The 22459-nt window shown below is 47.8% G+C and overlaps 1 protein-coding gene across 1 annotated transcript in view; it reads right to left on the reverse strand.

Annotated features, from left to right (window-relative positions):
- LOC119387246 (BMP and activin membrane-bound inhibitor homolog) overlaps window positions 1-20581 on the reverse strand; it is a 35791-nt gene extending 15210 nt beyond the window's left edge. Inside the window, exon 1 of the mRNA XM_037654579.2 lies at window positions 19079-20581. Within this exon, the coding sequence (XP_037510507.1) occupies window positions 19079-19190 (112 nt within the window). The 5' untranslated portion in view covers window positions 19191-20581. The remainder of the gene's footprint in view (window positions 1-19078) is intronic.
- Between the last annotated feature and the right edge of the window lie 1878 nt (window positions 20582-22459).

The raw sequence follows: 22459 nt of genomic DNA on the forward strand, positions 1-22459 counted from the left end.
TTTTCCGTATAAGGTCCAAATTAATAACATCACCACGCGCATTCTAGCCGCGGGTAAAAGCTCGCGAGCGCTGGCGACGAACGCGGCTGAAGCGGAGATTAAACTAGCCGGCCGTTTGTCTCCGCCGCACGAACAGCGCATGAGATATCTTCCCGCGTGCGGGTCTGCCGTCGATTGCTCATCAAACAGAGAGGAAACGCCCCGCCCGTCTTTCGTAAGGAGCATGACGGGACGCCAGGGGAGCGGAAGGGGGGGGGGGGGGTACCGCATCGTTCGAAGGGCGCAGTCGCTTGCGCGCGCGCCATCTCGAGGCATCAGGAGACGGCTCGTAAACTTGCTCACGGCCGGGCTAGACCGCACGCGCAAGCGAGCGCGCGCGTGCGGTCTAGCCCGGCCGTGACTTGCTGTGCTCTCAACGCTTACTTCGCGTTTAGAAAACTCGGAGCAAGAAAACGCTTCGGTTCCTGGAGGGGCCATATTCCCTTAAACCAGCGTTTTGTTGAGTTACGCGAGCGAGATCGGATCCAAAAGAGTTAGCTGCTAGTCTTACTTCGTTTCACAATACAATTTTTTGGTATCGCATTCATTTCTTCGCTCTTAAGCGAAACTTAGTTTTTTTTAACCGTTAGCTATTGACCCCCGAAAGCGAGGGGCGGACGTGTAACATGGCGTAGCCCGTTCACTGTGGGCCGTCAGCGACGGGCCCGCTAATGACAGCTGCGCATTTGCGGCTGCTCCGACCAGGAGATATGATTTTACTAATGAGATGACATTTTTAAAAAAGCAAGCAAAAAATTCGAATTGGAACCCTAGCACGTGAGCTCGAAAGGGCAGGGCCTTTTAGGGGGTATTTACCGCAGAGTGATTACAAACTCAGACGTGCTGGCGGAAGGAATTACGAAAAAGCTGTTCTGGATGAAGATCCATGGATAAAGTATATCTGAGGAAACGTGTAAACGCGTTTCCACCGTTCGCGTGCTCTTCCATAAACGCGAAGCAAGGAAAATTCGATATTGTCCCATATATCTACTGCGAGCGATCCCAGATTTTATTCCGCGATGTCCGGAAACAGAAGTGACAGACATTTTAGCGGCACTCATGTAGTTATTACTGAACATTGCTTTCCTTACGTGCCGTGCGACGCTTGAAACGAGCTATCAGCAGCGTTTCTGGAACAGACGACGTCCGCCGATGAATCGCCGTCGCACTTTCCCGCTACCGATAGGCCTAGACGTCACGAGCCTCTGCGGAGAGCGCGTTTTGCTGTCGAGCCGACTTGCAGAACAGAAGCTGCGTCGGCACCGTGCATGGCATCGTGGCTTACTCGGAACGCACGCGCGAGCGCTATTTATTCAGCGGAATAATTCTTGGTCCATGAATGCGACTTTATTGGCAGCCCCAAGATCGAGCTGCACATGTTCTGACGCGCCGGCGGTGCGATTGCCGGTGATAAGACGCCCCCAATCCCGAGACTTTGGCGCAGTTTGGCGCAAATTTCGTCGATATTTTCAGGATGGCGCAGTAAATACAATTTGGCGCACTTTGGCGCAGTTGGCGCAGGAGTGGAATCACTGCCAATGGCTACGCCGTTGACCTACGTACTGTAGTGCCAGTCGAATGCACTGGGACGGACGGTGCGGTTCCTTTCGAGCTCATTCCAGAAACGTCGCGGAACTTAGGCGACTATAACTGAAGTGACTATAGACGCCAGACTCTGGAGTTTCCAAGATGTGTGGCGCCACCTGTCGGAGAAGTATTGAGTAGTGCATAGACCGACTCTCTCGCACAGTTTGCTATGGGACCATGTGCAACTAGTGAGTGCGAAACAACGATTGAGCTTAATATCGCGTGTGCTTGCGCATTTAGCACTCAGAACGAAAGCTGTGAATTGCTCTCCGCTAGTCAGACGTGCCACCGAGCCGTCGTGAAGTGCTTGCTGGATCACTCGCCTGAACGACGGCGAAAACAGCAGCAGACGAGAGCCCTCCGCACGCTACGAAGAAACTCCGCAAAAGACGCACTGTTGCGTTGTGAATTGCCACGGACGTAAAAGACTGAATAACAACGTTCAGTTTTACCGATTTCCATAGTTGTCGTACGAAGAAGAAAGGCGAGAGCGCTGGATACGGGCTGTTGCGAGCGTGTTGGGTAAGTGAAGTACCCGCGTTCTCCACAGCTGGTGGCATGAATGTGTGGCTCTGCTGTTGTATTGCGTAGCCCTGATGCAAAACCGTGGTAACCTTGACTATGAAGCTCAGCAGAGGCTCTCACCGCGGTGCTTGTCGTGTAACACGAAGTGAGCAGCTAGAGGCAGACTGGAGACGCGTGATACGCACACCGCGACGAGTTGGTCGTCACAACACAGCATCGCGGACGTATGTACGTTTTGAAGGCTCAGAGTTCTGGTTTTAACTAGCTGACACCACGTGCGTCATACAAGTAAATCGCAGAATGTTGGTCGTGACCCCCTTCAGGTTTGTTTCGCCCGTGTCCTCCGCGGTTGCCGTAGCTATCTCGGAGGCCACGGTTTTGCCTTTGGTTGTACCCCGCGAAAGTGGACACGCACGTATCCCCATTTGCAGTACATACAAACGGAAGACGACCATCAAGAGACCATTTGAGGATGCGTAATAAAACACTCCAATACACAGGAAGCGAGAGATGAATTAAGGGAGAATGCAACTGAAAAGGCGAAAATCGCCGGAGCCATTCGCCCCTGATGAACCGAGTTTTGTACCATCTGATCGTAAGATGCATAGCTAAGTAAATTGATCGTGTATGTAGGTACTTTATCGCTGTGGCATATGTATATAACCGATTTTAACGCATTTAGGCTCTAGAGAATGGATGTCGGAGGGCTTGCCTCGAACTCGGTGTCGTGTGATGCTCGCTTACTTGCGAGTTGCAGCGCGCGGGAATAACTAAAACTTATTTTGCATTGTACTCGCAGTTCGCTTTGATCAGCTTCCTTTGTTTCTGAAGTGTGGATTTGCGGAAGAAGCTTTCCAGGTCCTTGATTTTCAGGAAACCGCGCCTCGACACCAACGAAAGAGGAGGGTTATATTGCGGCCTATGCACATTCGCTTGCGGGTGGCTCTCTTTGCACTACCCAGTTAGTGCCAGGGCTACGATGAGGGCGCTGGTGGCGGTGTTTTTCGCAGCGCCGCCTGGGCAGAGTCTGACGTCTATACCAACTTCAGTTGAACCACGGAGGTGCGACCTTCGTCTCTAAGAAGTCGTGAAGTGGAGGTTCAAATTGAAAACTGACACGAGACCGATTACAGATATGTACATCCTTTTTGTTTTTGTTTTTTTCTGGTAATCGAGACAGCGCACGTTGGCTAAGAAGAACATAAGCTGGATAGTTTGAGGCTTCCTGCGCTTTTATCCCATAAGGTAAATCGGCCTAGAGGGAAGCCATAGACAGTGGAGGTGGATTATCCTCAAGACGTTATCTTCAAAGACGTAAGCGCATCGACTGCCGCAAGCAAATCCAGGTCAGGATTACGAGACTTCGAAATAAAGCGATAGGTGACAACCTTTTGCGCCGGATGCTGCTGCGACCCGTTTACATTGAGCGTCGGGCGAACAATTATGTACTGAATGTCCTCACGTCGCTTTTGCGTACCCAGTCGTCAGAGCGCACAAAAGTGTTTAGTTAGTAACAATGAAGTCAGTCTCACCGTGTGCAGACGCTTCGTAAGCCAAAATGATGCAAAAGCAAGAAGTGGTGGCGACACCATATTGAAGTTCTCGAACTCCACTACTCGATGACATCACGACGTTTTTCTTATTGATAGCGTCTGCTCTCACCTGTCGATATGGAAGTAGAACCTTACATCATAAAGGAAACAAGCTTCGGCCTATAGCGTTGCCGGGTAACTTCTCCTGCGTTAAAGCGGTGCAAATAAAACAATGGCACGTTGAAATCTGCGACGTCACACTACTATATCATGTACAAACGCCTAGGCTCGGGCTCGGAGAATAAAAAAAGTTTGGTTTTGATTCGTGTCTGCTTGTAATCGATGTAGTAACGTATAATAACTGTGAATGAAATTTATAATAAATATCACTCTAGATTGATGAACCGTTGCTCCTCAGTCTACCTTTAAATTTAAGCGTTGAGTTGAGTATAATGCGATGCGTTTGCATCACACTCTCCCTGATATTACGTTTACAGGTTAATAGAACTCTCATGTTGCACTTGAGCCGCACTTCTAGAGGTTCACATGGCATTTACCACGTTGGTGAGCATTGTCATTACTGGTATAAATGGGCTGACACGTTTGTTATACGCTTCCTCGAAATTCCCGTGATATAGCGAATGTCACATCGTGCTCATGTCTCTTTTTTGTAATTGTTGATTAGCCACCAGGAAAGCAGCAGATATAGATGAGGTATACCGTATGCAAGACCTCAACTTCTCAGAAACGAGCAGTTTAGAATCAGGCGCTAAGCAAAGTATTCCTTTTCCACAACCTTAAAGAGCTCCCATTTACCCTTTCTCCGCTGTGAAGTGAAGCAAACTGAATTGCTTTAGAAAAGAAACAATCTCAACTGCCATTCTTTTTTGTTTGTCTTTGTATTTCTCTCGTGATCTTGGCTGATACTATTCGCCCTCGTTTAGGCGTTGAAAACATGCACGTGACAACTTCAGGATCCATTTATTCTCGCTTTCTGCTTTCCTAACTGCTCGCAGTTCGTAAAGCAAGCTGGGATACATTATCCAGATAAACATTTCTGAAAGTAAAGTAAAAAAAAACAAACAAACAAAACAGCATGCATGAAGTAGTTGCTTAGTTAACGGCCGGAGGCCAGTGAAAAGACGGTGATACGCCGTAAAAGTGGGTAAAAATGAAGGTTGAACGAAAATGAATTAAACCTCCGCAGTCATGATGAAGTCATAAAACGCAGAGAGCGCGCGAAACACTAAAGACTTCTCAAACGGAGAGAGAAGGAAAGGGTGAAAGAGCTTTAGTTTTCAGAGGCGCTAGCAGTCAGCTAGCGCTTCATTCGCATTCAGCAAGAATAAACGCTCACGTTTCGCATAAAGTTTTCAAGACATGGCCGCGTGTGCTACATTTTATCCGGCCCTGACGCAATGAGACACTTCGCTTTCTCCTAAAGGGTTGAGAAGAAACGCATCGCCATAGAAGGAAGGGGGCACGGAAGGAATGAAAGAAGGAAAAGCTAAAGATAAAAAAAAAAGCAAAGCGAATGGTAAAATAAATAAATAAAACGCCGACGGAGGACGCTGTACTTCACGCAGTTCTCACCGGGCGAAATTTAGGCTTCTCGAATTTCCACTCCGCCCCGAGTGTGATGAGACGGGTGCATATATGGGTTCGCGTATAATGTGTACGCACGCGCAGCTGCAGATGCTGTAATAGTGGCTCGACACTCCCGCTGGTGCACTTTATTAAATGTGTCAGAAGCGTATTTACTTCCCGACTTTCAAGTACAGTTGGAGACAAATTATGCAGCTGCGAGAAAAAAAAAAGTAAGGATGAAAAAGACCATTTCGTCGGTGCAAGCTTCAAGAAGAGCCAGAAAACTTAACCGTCGATGACGTCCCCTATCGCTCTGTCAGCTTTCTCATAAGCACAGAAAGCCACGCAAGCCCTTCTGCAGCTCCTGAAGGCAACAGCGACTTAACTGATCGCATGTACGCTGCACTATGCATGTGTACGTGTACTGTGAATTGCCCGCACTCATGATTTCTTTCTCTTTCTTTCTCTTACCCCTAATTTCCCTCCACACGTGCAGGGTACGCTCTAAGAAAGAAAAGACGAGTATGTGTGACTCCTTTCGGGTATGTCCTGACTTGCCACGTATATGATTCTCTTTAAAGAGTCACGTTAACTCACTTTTGAGTCACATGACTCTCAGAAGAGAGTATAATGACCGCCAAAGAGAGTTGACGTGCCTCTTTAAAGAGAGTCGTATACGTGGCAAGCCAGAACTCTCCATAAAGAGTCAAAGGACTTTTTTTTTTTAGAGCGCAGCAAACTGAACCTAGTGAGCCACTATTCTTTTCCTGTACTTTCTTTCTCTCCCTATTACCTTTTCACTTTAACATTGCCCAAAGTCATCTGGCGGAAATCATGGCTATGCGAGCGACAACCGCGAGACTATATTTCCAACCAGAATAACTCGAGCTTTGAACCTATAGTAGTGCGAAGAATGATCGACATCTTTGTTCTTGGTACAGCAGATTTTTGAGTCAAATATTCTCCTCCAGGCTTCGACCCCCGTTGATGTTCATGAACTCCATAACACCCGAGAAGAAGAAACGAGTTCAGAGAAGCGTTAAGATATCCTTAAAGGGACACTAAAGAGCAAAACGATTTCTCTCGCATTAGTAAAGTAGTCTTCCACGATACCAAAAACACCACGCTTGCTGCGAAAAGACGCCTAATAAGCAAGAAAACGCGCAAAAAGAAAATACAGGTGGCGACGCACCTTGGAATTTCCGCACCATTTGCCGTGACGTCACATATTTTTTGACGGCGCCTGCTTGGGCCTACGTAGTTCCTAATCGGTTAAATCGAAGTACATTGTCCTCTGAGGGGGCCAGAGACTTGACATAACGAGTTTGTGGAAATTTCGTCGAGCCAGTGGCGCCCAAATACGTTAAATGCTCTTGGAAATCTTTTACGTCACGAATTACAAAGTTCGGCGCGAAATTTAAAAATGAAACTTTGAACTTAGTTTTCTCCCCAAATAATAAACCTATAGTGGTGAAATAAACTACACAAGAGTTATCCGAGCACACTTTATCAATATAAACCAATTAATTGTTTCTCTTTAGTGTCACTTTAACAAAAAGGAGAAAAAAAAAGTTTTGCCTTCGATACATTGTCCGGCTCAGCAGATGATCAGGGGCCGAATCTGCGAGCATTCTTGCTACCAAGAACTATGTTTCATTGCTCTGCCGGCTTTACTAATAACGTGCTCGCAATCTTAATAGGCTAGTGCTTATTTTTACGAAGCACAGCTAACTGCTTTTCAACGTGCTTTATTAGGCATGTCAAGGAAGGCAAGCATATTCCGAAATTTCGCGCATATAATCACCCTCAGTTTTTGACGTGCTGGGATATTAATTAAAGCTGTTTCACGTTCACGAATAACGCTTCCATGCGGTGAAAAAGAAAACTGTGAATGGTCTCAAGTTCCGCGACAGGCGCACGTGAATAGTGATAAAAAACAGCAACTCGTTTTATTAAAATAGGCAATTAAAACCGACACCCACAGAGCAAACAGGACTACAGCTCAAACATTTTATACACCGTTCCACCTTCGCTGCGTTAGGTTTTTGTTACGACATCGTTAGCGAAAAACGTGTTGCTGCTTTTCAAAGCTATAGCTTTGAAAGCTGTGTGCTCCAAGTGTGCCATAGCACACTTGGAGCACACATCTTGGCTATACTCCCAGTTCCTTCTTCAGCACGTGCGAGAAAAATACGGCTTTTTTCGGCGGAGGGACGTTTCGTGATTGCCACCACCCTGATTTCCCTGTACCTCGAAGTGTCAACCGCACAAATCTTAAGAATTGCACTCACTCTGTAGCACATAAGCACGCAGTGATACATACTACGACGGTTGCTGTGAAAGTCCTTCAGGCACAGACGCCTCGGAAAAGGGGAAAAAAAAAGAAAGAAAAAGGAAATCGAATTTGTATAAGCAGCTGCCAAGAAGCGGTGGATTTACGGCAGTGGCACAGTTTGTCCCTTGGCGAGCGCGTCACTGAGGAGATTGTAAGACTGCGAAAACAAATACAGAGAAAAACAAGCAAGTTATGTCATCATGGGGACCATCCGAGGCTTCCGAGAGTAGCGAGTGAATTGAGAATCGTAAATTCTAAAGGAAACTGCGGTTGCACTTTGTGAAGCGCCCTATATAATCAGCATACCACGAAAATGTGATCCGGATACCTAAGGGTTCCTCGCTCGATAGTTTTATAGTCGCGTTGTTTCTCAATGGAGTTCACAAACAAAACCTGCAAGGATCCTTGAGGTATCATGGGACTACTCGTCTGAATCTTCTTGAGAGAGAGCTGTGTCGGTTGGTTTGATGGAAGACGGACACGTTAGCCACACCGTCGGCTGAAACATCACCGACTTCAAACAAATGCCGGAATGAATAATAATAATAATAATAATAATAATAATAATAATAATAATAATAATAATAATAATAATAATAATAATAATAATAATAATAATTTTACCAGGTAACATTACCAGGTTCTCTTCAAACGGTAATCTACTTCTACCGCGCGTTCGCACAAATTACGGGAAACTAACTGCCCTCTTTTCAGGCATATCATTTTGGAACTCAGTACCATAGGAAATTAAATCATCCCCATCAATACATATATTTAAAAACCTTCACAATAAATACTGTCTCGACCAATTATGTGAGGAATTACAATAACTTACTAATCTGCCATTCTTTCTTTTTTATTTTAATATGATTTGCTAATTTCTTTTTTATTATTGTGCATGCTTGATTCGCTATTATTACCTCTGAATACTTGTTATTGTTTCAAGATGAATTCACCTTGCTTTTGTTTCATTGCGGCAATTTGTACATCGTTTTGTATTCATTGTCTTGTATATTACTTTTGTTTTCGATTTTGTTGTATTCACTTTGTTTCGATGATTTCTCGATGCCTGCATCATGAAGATTTTCTCGAGCATTTTTTTCTTTAGCTTATACTAACTATTGTATAATCATAGATTTATATACACTGCCGTGTTTTTTTTCTTTGATTTTTTTCATTCACTTTTTGCTCTCATTTGTCAATCTTGCGTTCTCCCTAGCTCTTTAGTAATTTTTTTTATCAATGCATTCTTTTTTCTCATGCTGCATTTGACACTTAAGATGCATGTGTTTCAGTATTAGGAGGTCCCCCCCCCCCCGTCAGTTCTCGGAACTATGGAGGAAGGAAAAATAAGGAGAGGCCCTGACGTCACATTCGTGAAGCCTCCACGTCGCAAACACCCGCATCGCCTCCTAGCGAAGAAGCCTCGAAACATTTCGCGATTTCCGCCGTGTCGTTTGCAAGCGCATGCGCGATTCGAGCCTTTTTTTTTTTTTTCGCCGTGCAAGCGGCGCCGCAGCGCAGTCGATTCACGCGTGCTGCTCCTTGTGTGTGTTCATTAGGAAAGCTACGCAATGCCCAGCTGTTGCGTATGGTTGCGTATACCCGGTGCAAATCGCGCGCACTGCGGAAAGTACCGGGTGTCACTTTTCATGAGTACGTACACGTTCGCTTCATTGCTGATCACTAATGCATGGTATTTTCATGCGAAGCTCTCGGATGTGCGCTCTGTTGCTTCTCACTCATTGTGTCAACTCAGAACACACGTGAACTTTTGTTTTTAGCGTCTGACGCGCCGTACATAACATGCGCGGAAGGCATCGTTTGTTTTTAGAGGCTGTGTCGTTCAACGAAAGGAAAATAAACTTATGTTGTTGTTATCGGACTACGTGATGTATGTATTGCGCGGTGTACGCTCGCTGCGTGCTTGTTGTTGTGTGCGTTCTGGAATTACAAACTTTACGTGCACGATCGCGTATACAATACAGCGGTGTCCTCATTTCGACGTGAAGTTACGTCAACTATAGGTTGGCGTTGCGCCGAATAGCTACTACGCTCACTCCATATACACGAACAAAGAACCGCTAATCCGGCAACAGACCGGGAAATCGGGCTACGAGAAAGGGAAAGCCTAACGCCCAACAGAACGCGTAAGTCACTGCTAGGTGAGTTCGAATACGATGATGCAGGGGCTGAACGTTTTTGATCACGGCACGTACCGGTATTCTGTACTGTTGCACAAAAACGCTCCACGAAGAATTTCAGAACGCAGCGCTCGGGCCTGCCACGCACGAACAGCCTGGTAAACGTCTGCTTGCAACATTTTACTGCGTGCGAACCGCATAATACGCGCTAAGTTTACGCCGGGACTACAAGTCTGCGCAGAAGCTAACCACCGCGGAGAGCACGCCGCGGGGCGTCTGCTGTTTTGTTTGCCCCATACCGGTTTGTTTGCCCCATAAATCTGTCGTCACTTCCGCCACACTTTTCGCCAATGCATTGAAATACGATAGGGCCTCTCCTTAGTGTTCCTTCCTCCATGCTCGGAACTATGTGACCTTCGAATGTAATACATATCACTAATTATGTTACATTGTAAAGAAACTGAATGAATTGAATTGAATAAATTGAATTGAAATAATAATAATAATACCTGGTGTTTTATGTGCCAAAACCACGACACGATTATGAGGGACGCCGTAGTGGAGGGCTCCGGAAATTTCGACCAACTGCAGGGGTTCTTCAAAGTGCACCTAAACCTATGTACACGTGCCTCTAGAATTCCGTATGCGGCCACAGCGGCGGTGATTCGATCCCGCGACCTTCGGGTCAGCAGTCGAGGCACTATAACAACTAGACCACCGCGATGACCAAAATGAATAGACAGTCGCGAGGAAACTTGGGAATAGAGGAGGACGGGCATAGAAGACACGTAGGAAACGCACATACCGCCGAAGGGGCGAAAATACACGAAGTGAGCGAGTGGGCTTGAATAGCTAATTCTATCTTAAGGAAGCTGTTCGGGCTTGAATAGCTGACTCTATCTTAAGGAATCTTTTTAAAAGAAGGCACGGCAACTGTTAATGAACTACAGTGGATACTCACCGATCCTTCAATACGCCAAGGCAGTCGACCAATGACACACAGCCCTCAGATAAAAAAAAAAATAAAAATAAAGGAAAGGTACTTTATATTTAGTCCCCGATAATAGCAGTCAGGAGTCTATCCCAAGTAGCGCATATTGGATGTAATCCGTCGTTTTCAGAGATATGTGTATTGATCGCCTTTTGGACTAAACAGGACGCTCAGAAAAGGCGACAGTCCTGCCTGATTTAATAGATATGAACTGCACGTCTTCACGTCGTACATTTCAAGACCCTCCTTATATATGCTACTGGTAAACGAATATGGAGCATTGAACACTGATTATTTCGAGAACAATCGCGCCCATCAAGACTAACCTTCGTACAGCGGCGTGTCCTATATAAGAGTAACGTGGTCAAAATTTTTGTTAGAGTTTTATAGGTTCCCTCGCAGAACGGAACGTACAGGAAATTATAAAATTTATGCTAATTGACATGCTCAGTGCCTGCCGGGGTAAATTAAAAGCCAGGCACTTTGCGAACTACAAGAGCGTAGCGAGATAATGTTGTGCCTTAACAGTTTGTCTGCACACATATCCGAAGCTAGAAAGAAGTTTCGAAGTTCTAGGTTAACTAGAAACGCCGTAGAAAATCTCCAGAGTGCCATTGGTGCCTTTCATACGCTGCGTCGAACGGTCGATTAATTTTTACAATTTTTCCTGCACGAAAACTGCCGAACATTCTGCCTGATGCCTCGTACGCGTATACGGAAGAGTGACGCTTGGATATAGTGACGCTTGGAATAAGCCATTAGATATATCTTTAGAGTCGTACAGTCATTAATTTCAGAAGGTTGACTGCAAGCAGTCGTAAATTTATCGCCGGCGGCGCGCCGGCGTTACCAGCCGAGTCGCGGCTAAGCGCTGGCCGCAGAGGTGATAAGGCGAGCGCGCATGCGTTGAGGAGAAGATGCGCAGAAACCAGAGATGCATCTTTACTTAGAAAAACGCTTTCTTGTCTTGAACTGGGCTTCGCTGGAACTTTGAGGTTGCGATGCCTCCAAGGCTACAAAGTATTCCGGTGTCCTTCATCAGAGCTCAAGCGCTCTTATCGCGCAAAAACAAGAAAAAAAAGATAATGAAGCGCCCCGGTCACACGCAGAATTCGTTTGTTGTTAAACTCGGCAAGACATATCGACGATATGAAGAGTGTTATCACAAATTATTCAACGAGCTTGAAAGTATTGCATTCCCTGCTGGAACTATACACGCGAACATGTGACGCCCCCGTCAGTATAGCTAAGTTCAGTTCATACTGCTACAACCACGTCAGAGTTCGGTGCTGGGTTTGTTGCGCTGTTCAACCAGGAAAGTTATTCGTGGACTCCGACCATCGCTACAGGCGCTTCAAGCCCGCTGATGTGCTTTTTGCGCCCGTGTCTTGCCATAAAACAGTGCACATGCGCGTTTCGTCTTTCATGCGGCCGTATACATGCATGTGTTATGGTTGGCATCCTGGCAAGGCTCGCCGACGTCACGTAAACACGCGCAATAGCCCCTCTATACACCCCCCCCCCCCCTCCCGCCCTCCTCCATGGTCTCGAATGCACTGCAAGAGCTGCAGCACGTGCCTTGGTACTCCCCCGCAACAGTCCAAAAAGAAAAAAAAAAAAAAAAAAAACTCGCTTTCCGTGTTTCGGCTCCATGTTTCCAAGAAGCTGTTACATTACTTTGTGCCTCTTGGTTGGTGATTTTATTACTTGAACGGCTCGCCCATGGTATGTTACAAACCCTTCTGCGAAGGTTCCATTGATGGGATGCGCTTACAGCAATTTACAATGTAGGAAACATTTTTCTGGGTCTCCGTTCTGGTTGGCAGACGCTGCTCGTGCTACTTTCACTACCATGCATGCCGTTCGTGAAGTTGAGTATATGCCATTTGTATTGTTGCCTGGGGGCACTATTGCGGCTTGTCCCGAAGCAAATGACTCCGGGACTATTTAAAGAAGGCGACCTTCAAGATGGAATTTTGCAGCTGTGTTAGGACTAACAAGGGAACTGTTCATGTCTGTCCTGTCAATTTCTTTCCGTTCCTGCTGTTTTTCCGCTCATATACTTTTACAATATGTTCATGCATAGTCACTGACGAATGTGGTCTCGCTGAGCGGATCAATCAATCAATCAATCAATCAATCAATCAATCAATCAATCAATCAATCAATCAATCAATCAATCAATCAATCAATCAATCGGCTGCACCATTTGTAATTAAACAACGAAAAATAAAGAGTTGAAGGGCGAGCACATCGAGCGTTCGACGCCCGCTGCACGCTCGCCGTGTTGCGTTGATTCACGTCCGGCGATGACGGAGTCTCTGCGCGCGCGCTCCTGTGAAATGTTTATCGTCCACAACGTGACTTGTTCGCGAGCCGCTCACGGGATAGCAACTTTGACTAGTCAGATGCCGCCGCCGGGGAGATTAACGACGTCGTACTAGCGTTTGCACTCGCCTCTCTCATCTGTCATTCACAATATGCTTCCAGAAGGCATTGAAAGGAGAGAAAAAAAAAAGAAAAGAAGAAAAAGTGTATACACAAGAGGAACCAGACGCGTTGCGCACCGGGTTCGACCGAAACAGAAACTTTATTTAAGCGCTCTCAGACCGCCGCTTTTACAATAGAAGTAATTTCGTAACACGGTGCGGTAGCTGTCAGCGTTCGTTAGCGATCGAGGAAGCATGCGAGGCTTTGGAGGGTCGGATATTTACGCGCAGTGAGAATTAACTGCCTTCCAGCTGGCACGCCGAGTGGCAAGTAGAGAGAAGAGAACATTTATTTCGTGGGAAAGCGAAAAACGCGTCGATAAGCAGTCGCCGCTCGAGCAGTCAGCGGCAAGTGCTTACGTGGTGGGCAGGGAATGACGTCACCCTTTGCACGTATTCCGTCTTAGCACCTCCGTGCAGCGCGGCGAATGCTAGGGGTCGTGCCAGTCAGCCAGCAAGCTACGAGAGCCAGAAGCGTACTGCGGATAAGTCAGGAGAGCTCGCCTATCGCACGCTACATAATTTTTTTTTTTTTCGTGACGCTCATATCCAGGTGACTATTCGTAATGTGACGTGAAGTAGAACAGATTGTCTATCCAGGTACATAAAATCGCGTTCCGTGTGGTGTGCTCAGAAATCGATATTCTTCGGTTGCTAAAAAGCATACTACTAAGGTATAAATATATCGGACAGTTTGAGTTAAGAGCCAAAGCGTATGTACAGTCATTCACTTTACACACGTATGCTTTAAATCTGACGGTTACTACGGTGTGCTGATATTTGAGAAAGTCGGTCATAATGTCTGCTCCACTGGCGGGGAAATGTACAGTTACAGGTTTTAACAGGACTTTTTCAGTTTATGCAACCACACGGAAGGTGTAAAAGTGGTTAGGTGTGATGAAAAAAAAAAAAAAGACTGCGTTCCATAGCTCCACTGGTGCCATAACTCGGATGACTAAAAGAAAAACGTTTGTTGGCAGACCCATGGCGAGAAGTACGCTGCGTTGTTAACCGCGCGACAGCGGCCATAAAATGGAAAAGAAAGGAAAGGAAAGAAAAGAAAGAAAGAAAGAAAGAAAGAAAGAAAGAAAGAAAGAAAGAAAGAAAGAAAGAAAGAAAGAAAGAAAGAAAGAAAGAAATAAGAGGGTGTCGGAGAGAGAGAGAGACGAAGGACGAAAAGTGAGAAAACAAAACAAGGGAAACAAAAGAAAACTGCACGACATGTACTTCAGAAAAGGCTGGGAAATGGCTGAGCGGAGCGTTAGCTATACTCGTCATTTCGTCGGTGTTGTACCATAGTAGAATAAATCTCAATTAAAATGAAATGTGAAGAGCTCTCCGACAGTCCGGGCTACCGCCAGACAAAGCAAATTAAAAAAAAAATCTACGATCTCTTGACCACACTGCACTAAAAAAATATTTAAAAAAAAATGGCGAAGCTTGCATAAGTCGAGCAAGGCTTTGAAACAGCGAAACTGAATTCTAATCTGGTTGCTTCTAGGTTGTTGCTAGGCTTTAACTAGGTTAGTCACGACACGGATGTCCAAACTCCAGAACCGAGCGTTCGCACCTCTCGTAGATCTACGGGCACGTCGTCGTTGGCGTATCTTCCATCGCTTCGGGCTCTTCTCGCAGCCGCCGTTGTCTTTCCCGTTCCCTTGTAGGCAGCTTCGCACTAGCCGCGCCAAGTATTTTTATCTTTGTATGTCGTTATTCTCATTATTTCTCTTTCTTTCTTTCTATATATCTCTCTCTTAGTGAGCCAGTGGTGAGTAGCCTCCTCATCACCATCACATATCTCCTCCTCACTTCCCTTCCCTCCTCCCCCCCCCCCCCTTGCTACACTATACTATACAAGGCTATGCTATGCTCTGCTAGCGTGCCTGGATAGCCGAGTGATTAGGACGCTCACCTTCGGATCGAGGGTACGCGGGTTCGAATTCCGCCTCGTGAAGAATTTTTCTTTATATCTCTCTTTCCGCCTCTCTGTTTGTTTCTCGCTTTCTTTCCTTCTCTCTCTCTGTACTCGTTCTCAGGATTAGGACAGGCCACGCCGTGGCAGTGAGTAGTGAGATATCTGCCCAAATTCTGTGGCACATGCCCGTTCGTGATGATGATAGTTTTCTGACAGGCCGCACATTACGGCTAGCTTAAAACAGCGTCGAAGAGATTGCCTGTTACTCTTTTGGTGAGTCCTGACTTGGCATATACATGTTTCCTTAAGGATACTTGTTAACTCCCTTTGGGAGGTCATTATACTCTCCTCTGAGAGTCGTGGGCGGCACGACTCTTCAAAAAGGGAGTTAACGGGTATCTTTAGACAGTGCCAAGTCTGTATTCACTAAAGGGAGTAACAGGTAATCTTTTTTTCTTCTTTTCTTTTTTTCTTAGGATGTGGATTTGTATCTGGAATAGTCGAGCGACTGTACATAAGGCCATGTATACAAGCATCGGAAGCCATCGAATCCCATTTTTAAGGTGCCTATAGTCCTTGAAATGACGTCCGAGTGTCACGAATTTCACGTCAAGCCGCAACCATCACAATGCACAATCAGTCTCTCGCGCAACGCTTCACTGTTTTTCTTTGTGTCAGCGCCGCAGCGTTGCGCCTTCCGGCACGTTTTTGAGAATTGACGTTTATCACGTCACGCATGTGCTCGCAGGAGTCGGCGATCGCAGGATTATTGGTTGGAAACTAAATGCCTGGTCTGCATGCTTTTATACAACATGTAGCGAGTAGAACTCGGGCGAATGCACCGCAGGGTGCTTTTAGGCGTTGCAAACAGTGTGAACGGTCGCGGAACGGCGTTGTTAAAGGGACACTAAAGCAAAACAATAAATCAGTTTAGACTGATAAATTATACTCCTAAAACTGTACGGTCGTTAATTTCACCCTCATAGGTTTATTAATAGATGAGATAATCAACGTGGAAAGTTTCACTTAGGTTTCCCGCCGAAATCTCCGACGGTGACGTCACGGATATCAAAGTGTTTTTTTCCCGTATTTTGGCCACATTGACTCAACGAAACTTCCTCAAACTTGGTATGTTTAGTCTCTAGCTGGCTACTTCAGAAGACAATGTACATTATTTTTACCGATTAGCAACTACGTAGGCCGTGATAGACACCGTCAAAATCTATGACGTCACGGCGATTGGTGCGGGGTCGTCAATGTGGCGTCGCCACCCATATTTTCTTTTCGCGCGTTTGCTTGCCAAGCGTCCTCTCGCGGCAAGGATGGTGTTTGTGGTATTGTCAAGTCGCCAGGTTCTTCGTCCACGCCATTGTGTTGCGTCACGGTGCACCTGGTTTTTTCATCACTGATAGCAGTGAAGCGTTTACTGTTATTGCAACAGGTCGCCAAGCTGGCGCACACCAACAACCGGAAGGCCTGGTGACAGCATCGTGTAAAAGTAAATTACTAATACGAGAGTGAGTGAGTGAAACAACTTTATTTACGATCCGAGAAAATTGTTTTTCTCTTTAGTGTCCCTTTAAACATAGAACTGAGATCTTCAAAGAAAGTTGCACGCTGATTTCTCGGTGCCATGTGCTTAGTACTAAAGCTAACGCCTGGCTCTCCACCCAACTTTACCAACATTACAGCAAATCACTCTGTCGCTTTGAGCAACCAATCCTGACTGAACATGACTCACGCTCTGCAAAAAAAGAGACAACTTTATTGAAGACCATCGCAATGGAGAAACCGAATTCTCTCGAGTATAAACCGCAATAATGAGAAACAAAAAGAAAACAGAAAATTCGGAACTTAAGTCGTGGGTGCAAGGTGGCTTCACGACAATGCAAGGCAGGGGATAGTGAGAACGAAGGCTGAAACTGACTGCAGGTGAGGACGAAGGAGTGACGCTGGTGACTGAAAGAAAGTTTCTGCAGTATTCGAGCATTGTTTTTGGGGTTATTTCTGTCAAGGTGTGGAGTCATTTCTACCGATTAACACGATCGAAATGTGAGGGATGCACGCGCGGATCTCTCGCTTTTTCTTTTTTTTTTAGTTTGACGGCTGGTTGTAGTTCGAGGTGCGGTTTATATGTAGGGGGCGTCTTATACGCGAGAAAATACGAAAATAGCACCTGTTTCCGACAGAGCGTTAGTAGTCTGTTAACTGTAGCCCTCGCAGTGTTTATGCTTTTGCAGACGCGGATTCAGCTTTCTAATGATGAGCGGGGGGGAGGGTGGATAGCGATGACTTCACGGATGCTTACGATCAATACCCCACTCGTCCTTCGCGGATATCCTCGTTAAAATGTACACGTGCGTATTGTAGGATTTAAATGCGCGCGCTCACATGCGTTCAAGCATAAAACAGGCTTGTGATAACCAACCACTGGGAACAACCAATCACTGGGAATGACGAAACACTGGGAACTGCCGGAACGGCAGTTCCCATTGGTTGGTCATTTGGTGTGGGACACTCCGTACGGAGCAGCGAGGTACCCTCCTGGTGCCCCTTTCTCCTCCTACTCCAGCACACCCTGTTCCCCTTCCCTGCTTCAGCTTCCTCATCTGTACAAAACCACCATCAATCATCGCTTCGTTTCTTCATCGCCAGAGTAGAGCGTCGGCTCAATAAGCAGATATGCGGAACAGTCGAGTTCGATATCCGTATCAGCTTTCCTTACACAGCGTTTTTTTTTTAAACGTGCTGGGAAGTTCTCTGCAGTATCAAGGCAACATTTAAGGCAAGATAGAACGTTCCCAAAAAGAAAAAAAGAAATGTTGTTGCAGCATGATTCATTGAACCGTTATCGAGATTACATTCGTATAATCCAGTCGAGCGCGAGCCTTGCATCCTTCCCACAGTGTGTCAGCCTCATTCAGAGAGGCTAGTGCCCGGCCCGGCTATCCATTCATTCAGCGATTCAGCCAATGAAGTAAGGTTGGAAAAATAGATTAACAGGGTAAGCAGTGCAGCTCCTGACTCTTCTCACTGTACTAACAGAAAACCCATTCCGTGGGCTATCGAGAAATTCGAATAACGGTCGTCATGAATGTTTCTGTCCATCACTCGAGCACGCTGTCTTGACGCGAATTTATTAAAACAAAAAAAAAAAAAAACATCACACGCGACGTGATGAGGATTGCGTAGAACTCGTACGGTTCCTTCTTCCCCGTCACTCTGACAACGTTCAGTGAATTGAAACCGGATATTATGCCGACGGGGCTTGAAGAAATAAGAAAGGAAGGCATGACTTTCGGGAAAGCATCAAAGATATACATTGCAAGAATATCCCGTATGGCCACGCTTGAAGCTTTCGAACACATTCAATGGTTTCGGCACAAACACCACTTTGCTATCGTCAAAGGAAAACATTGGAGAAACTGCGATAGCATCAGCATTAGTTTCAGCGAACGCAAGGTAAACAACCGAAATGAAAGAAAGAGTGGTGGCGGTAAACGATTTTCATATTTCGGTTTTGCATACAATCATGTCACGAAACGAACTTCTCTGCAAATGTTTTTGAGCGGCAAACAACTTCCAAACAACCTGCTTCTTGGCGATCGATCACCGGTTCGCGCAGCCACACGTGCGATCCCGTAGCAAACTTCGTGACAGTATCGGCGCCACATGGATGAGTCATCATCCACGCGGCTATTCAACAAACTCAGCAGCCGTCCTCAGATCCATACCTCGGCGTCAGGAGTAAACTGTAATTTTCAGCCAGAATAATTGGAACGCAAGAAAGTGCAATCACATACTATAAGAGAAAAATTAGCACAACATTAAGCTTGTACCAGGCTTGCGTGGCCCGGCGCGCCGCTCTCGTTCAAAAACCGCGTCCCATAAGCAAACGATTCTTTCCGCCAAAAAGAGTTTGAACTCCGCTCACCTTTCGCGACGGGCCACTGGCAGAGAAGACAGAGTAGCATCATCAGGAGCGGCCAGCTGGCAATCGTTGTCGCGGCTGGCACGACGCTGCCCGCGGTGCCAAGGCCAAGCATGTCCGCCGGCGCTCGCGCCAGCGGCCGCGACTCCTTCCGCCGGCGCGTTGTCGTCGTGGTGAGCGCCGTCAGCCGGCGCACACGCCAGCGCCGGCGCTCGCCCGACGCCGCGACGCCGAAGTGCCGCGCCGCGCTGTCGGCCTCCACTCCACTCCCCGCCGCCCGACAACAAGCGGCGTCGCGCGCCGAGCAGGCGGCTTCGCTTCACCACCAGCGCCGCCGCCGACGCGCTGTCCGGCGCCGGGAGCGCGGTCGCCGGTTCGCCTCCCCCCCCTCCCTCGCTCCCCTTTCGCTTCCTTCCGAGCTTGCTTGGCTTACTTCCGCGCGCGCTCCGGTTCGCTGGCCCTTCCGAGGCTGCTCCCCTTTGCTTGCTCGCGAGTATCCGCCAACACCACCACCCAGTCGTGCGCCAGTCGAAAATTCGCTTGATGTATGGTGGTCGCCGACGCCCCCACAAGGCTCTGCGGTTTCTTTTGGCTTGTTTTCGTTGATCCGGCTTGTCGTCGCCGTTGGTCTCCCCGTACTCCTTCCTTTTTATCCCTTTTTTTCCTTTCCCTACAGGCTGCAGTGGTGGGGAAACAGTGACGCGCCAGCCGGGGAGCTTGGATGAAAAACTGGTCCCGTTTTCTTCGCGCCGCGAGAGTACGAAAAAGTGGGCGATGACAGATTGTTATTGTTCCACTCGCGGCAACTGTCGCCGCACCAATTTCGGTGTCGCGGACGAAACCGCACAAGTAGCTATAGATCACATGCGCACAAACACGCACGAAGAAGTTGTATCCTTAATCTTTTCGAAGTACGCCTCCGTTCATCCGCCGGTATGTCTCTCAAGTGCGTGCCCTGTCAGCTGCCTCGAAGCCAAAAATCTGCTTCCGCACCATCAGCAACAGAAGTATGGGCCACGAGGGAACGAGCGGCGGCTACTTGCTCCCTGATGCGCCGCACGGAACGGACAGGTGAAGGGGAGGAGCGTCATCGCATCGGGCACGGCGACTGTCAGTTGATGACGACGTTCCTTCTTCTCCGGCGTCGTCGCCTCCTCCTCGGCACTGTCATCGGGCACAGGCGAACCCGGCCGGTGGCGTTGAAGCGCGACAGGCATGCAAATGGCAATATAACGTCTCGTCAGGGCACCGCGGCGTCAGGGCCGACGACTCAGTGACGACGACGACGACGGGTCGAAGCTCTAAGGAAGCGGGCGGGAGGGCCCCGGGCGCGACACCACGACGCCTGGGTTCTCCGCTGCTGCTGCCGGCGGCGTCCCGTCTGGGAATGGATGCAGAGAAGAGGAGGGAGGGCTCGCGCCGAACCCGTGCGGGCCGAAGAAGTGCTGCACGCGGCCGCTCGTTTCTGCGCGGAGTAGAGTAGAGGCTTGCGTGCGTGCGCGTCGGCTGTTTTGGCTTTGGGAGGTCGAGCGGAGGAGAGACCTCGCTCTCCCGCGCCGTGGCGGCGGCGGCTCCTCGGCTGCGTCCACAGCGCGACCGGCTTTCTAGGAACACAAAAACACGCGCCGTTTTTGGCCCGCTGGATCGGCTCCCCTGCAGAGCATGCGGAGAAAAGGCAACGACGACGAAGCTGCGCTTTTTGAAGGGGGTGTCGACGACGAGCGCGATGTGTGCGCGTGCCACACGGGGAGCGGAGCAACGTCGACTTTCACAATCGCTGGCCTCCGACTGTTTGCTTGGTTTCGTGCTTGAGGTATATTGAACGAATAAGGCTTTCCGTCTGGCGCACGATCACCGCAGTATGGACATAGACGCCTGCCAACTGGTCTAGTAAAGATGTACAGTGATATTCGCTGCGTAACCTCCGTGCCTGATAGTTCTGGCCTGAAACGAAAAAAAAACAAAACAGATGAACGAGGATAAAACAGATACACGTTTTCGTAAACTGCAACCACAGCGCGCTCCGCTGGGACGGTCGTGCTTCTGCTCCTTTCGGGCGAAGCATATGCATCCCGCCCGCGGAGACGAACACGATGGACGGTTGGCCTCCCTATTTATTTATTTATTTTTTGTTTTTCATATTGCATTCGCTCTTGCTCCTTTTACGTGTTGTTGTTGTTGTTGTCCCCTGCTTTTCTAAAGTGCAAGAAAATAGGGAAGAAGGAAGCGGGAAGGGGACAACATATTCAAAGAACGGCCACAGGCTTCGCGCTTATCTCTTCTGTCTGGCCTCCTTTTTTTTTTTTTTGCCTCTTCACAAGCTGCGTGTGACTGCGAACATTGGTGGGACACAGAAGCTGGAAGAGGGAGAAAGGAAAAGCCGCTGCACTGACGCGGGAGAGCAGTGGAAGGAGACCCCGGCAAGGGAGATTGCACGAGCTCTCTGCTAGGCGCGCGATTTCCACCAGAGATCGAACAGAGAGGGAGAGGAACGAGGCGAAAACTTTTTTCCCGATAACGACGACAAGCAAACTGCGGCGGCTCAGCGCCAAAACTGTGCGGCTAGCGGACAACACACCAGCGGGGGGTGCCGGTGGCAAAACGGAGGAGGACGAGATGTCCAGGCGCCAGAGTGGGCACCACCCCCCTCCTCTCCTCTCTTCGAGTGGCTCCGGACGTTTTCCGGTTTCTCTGCGTTTTCGTTTTTCTTGCTGCGATTGCTTGTTTGCTCGTTTTTCCATAGTGGTCATCCCCTTCACATTCGTCGTCGCCGACGCCATCTCATGCGCTTTTGAATGTATTTGTTTCTTCATTTGGCTCTCTCTTCTCCTTCAATGTTTTCTCCGCTTCAATGCTCCGCACAGGGAGGCCACGTTTTGTATCGTCGCTCTTTCCGAAATGGAGGCCGGCCGGAGAACTTCTCGGAATCGTTTTTCGGACCCTCCCCTTTTCTTCCTGCTCCGCTTGTTAGGCGTGACTTGTACGCGCACTCCGCTTTGCCATCACGCGCAAACATGCTTGTCGTAGCAAATAGAGTGCTCTCTTTACTTTTTGTAACGAAGAAAGACACCTTTTTTTTTTTTTTTGCCTATTCGCGAAGCTTGTTTGCTGTCGAGCTGAGTCATCTGTACGATGTACGGCTTCTTCCTCATTACAACTGTCATCGCTCCGCTTTCTCCAAGGTGGTGTGCATGCGCTGTTCTGTAATTCGGCGGCTGGGAACGAACGCCTTTCGTTTGATTTTTATTTCGTTTTTGTATAGGTACCCCACGACTAGGGAACATAACCAGCGAAAAGACCGAGGCGCATGGTTAGGTATGTCGCGATGCTGCCTTCGGGATCGCCGCTTCGATGATTGTTTTGTTATCGTCTCGTTTGCTCTCA

This window comes from Rhipicephalus sanguineus, chromosome 3, assembly GCF_013339695.2.
Source record: "Rhipicephalus sanguineus isolate Rsan-2018 chromosome 3, BIME_Rsan_1.4, whole genome shotgun sequence".
Classification (NCBI taxonomy): Eukaryota; Metazoa; Arthropoda; class Arachnida; order Ixodida; family Ixodidae; genus Rhipicephalus; species Rhipicephalus sanguineus.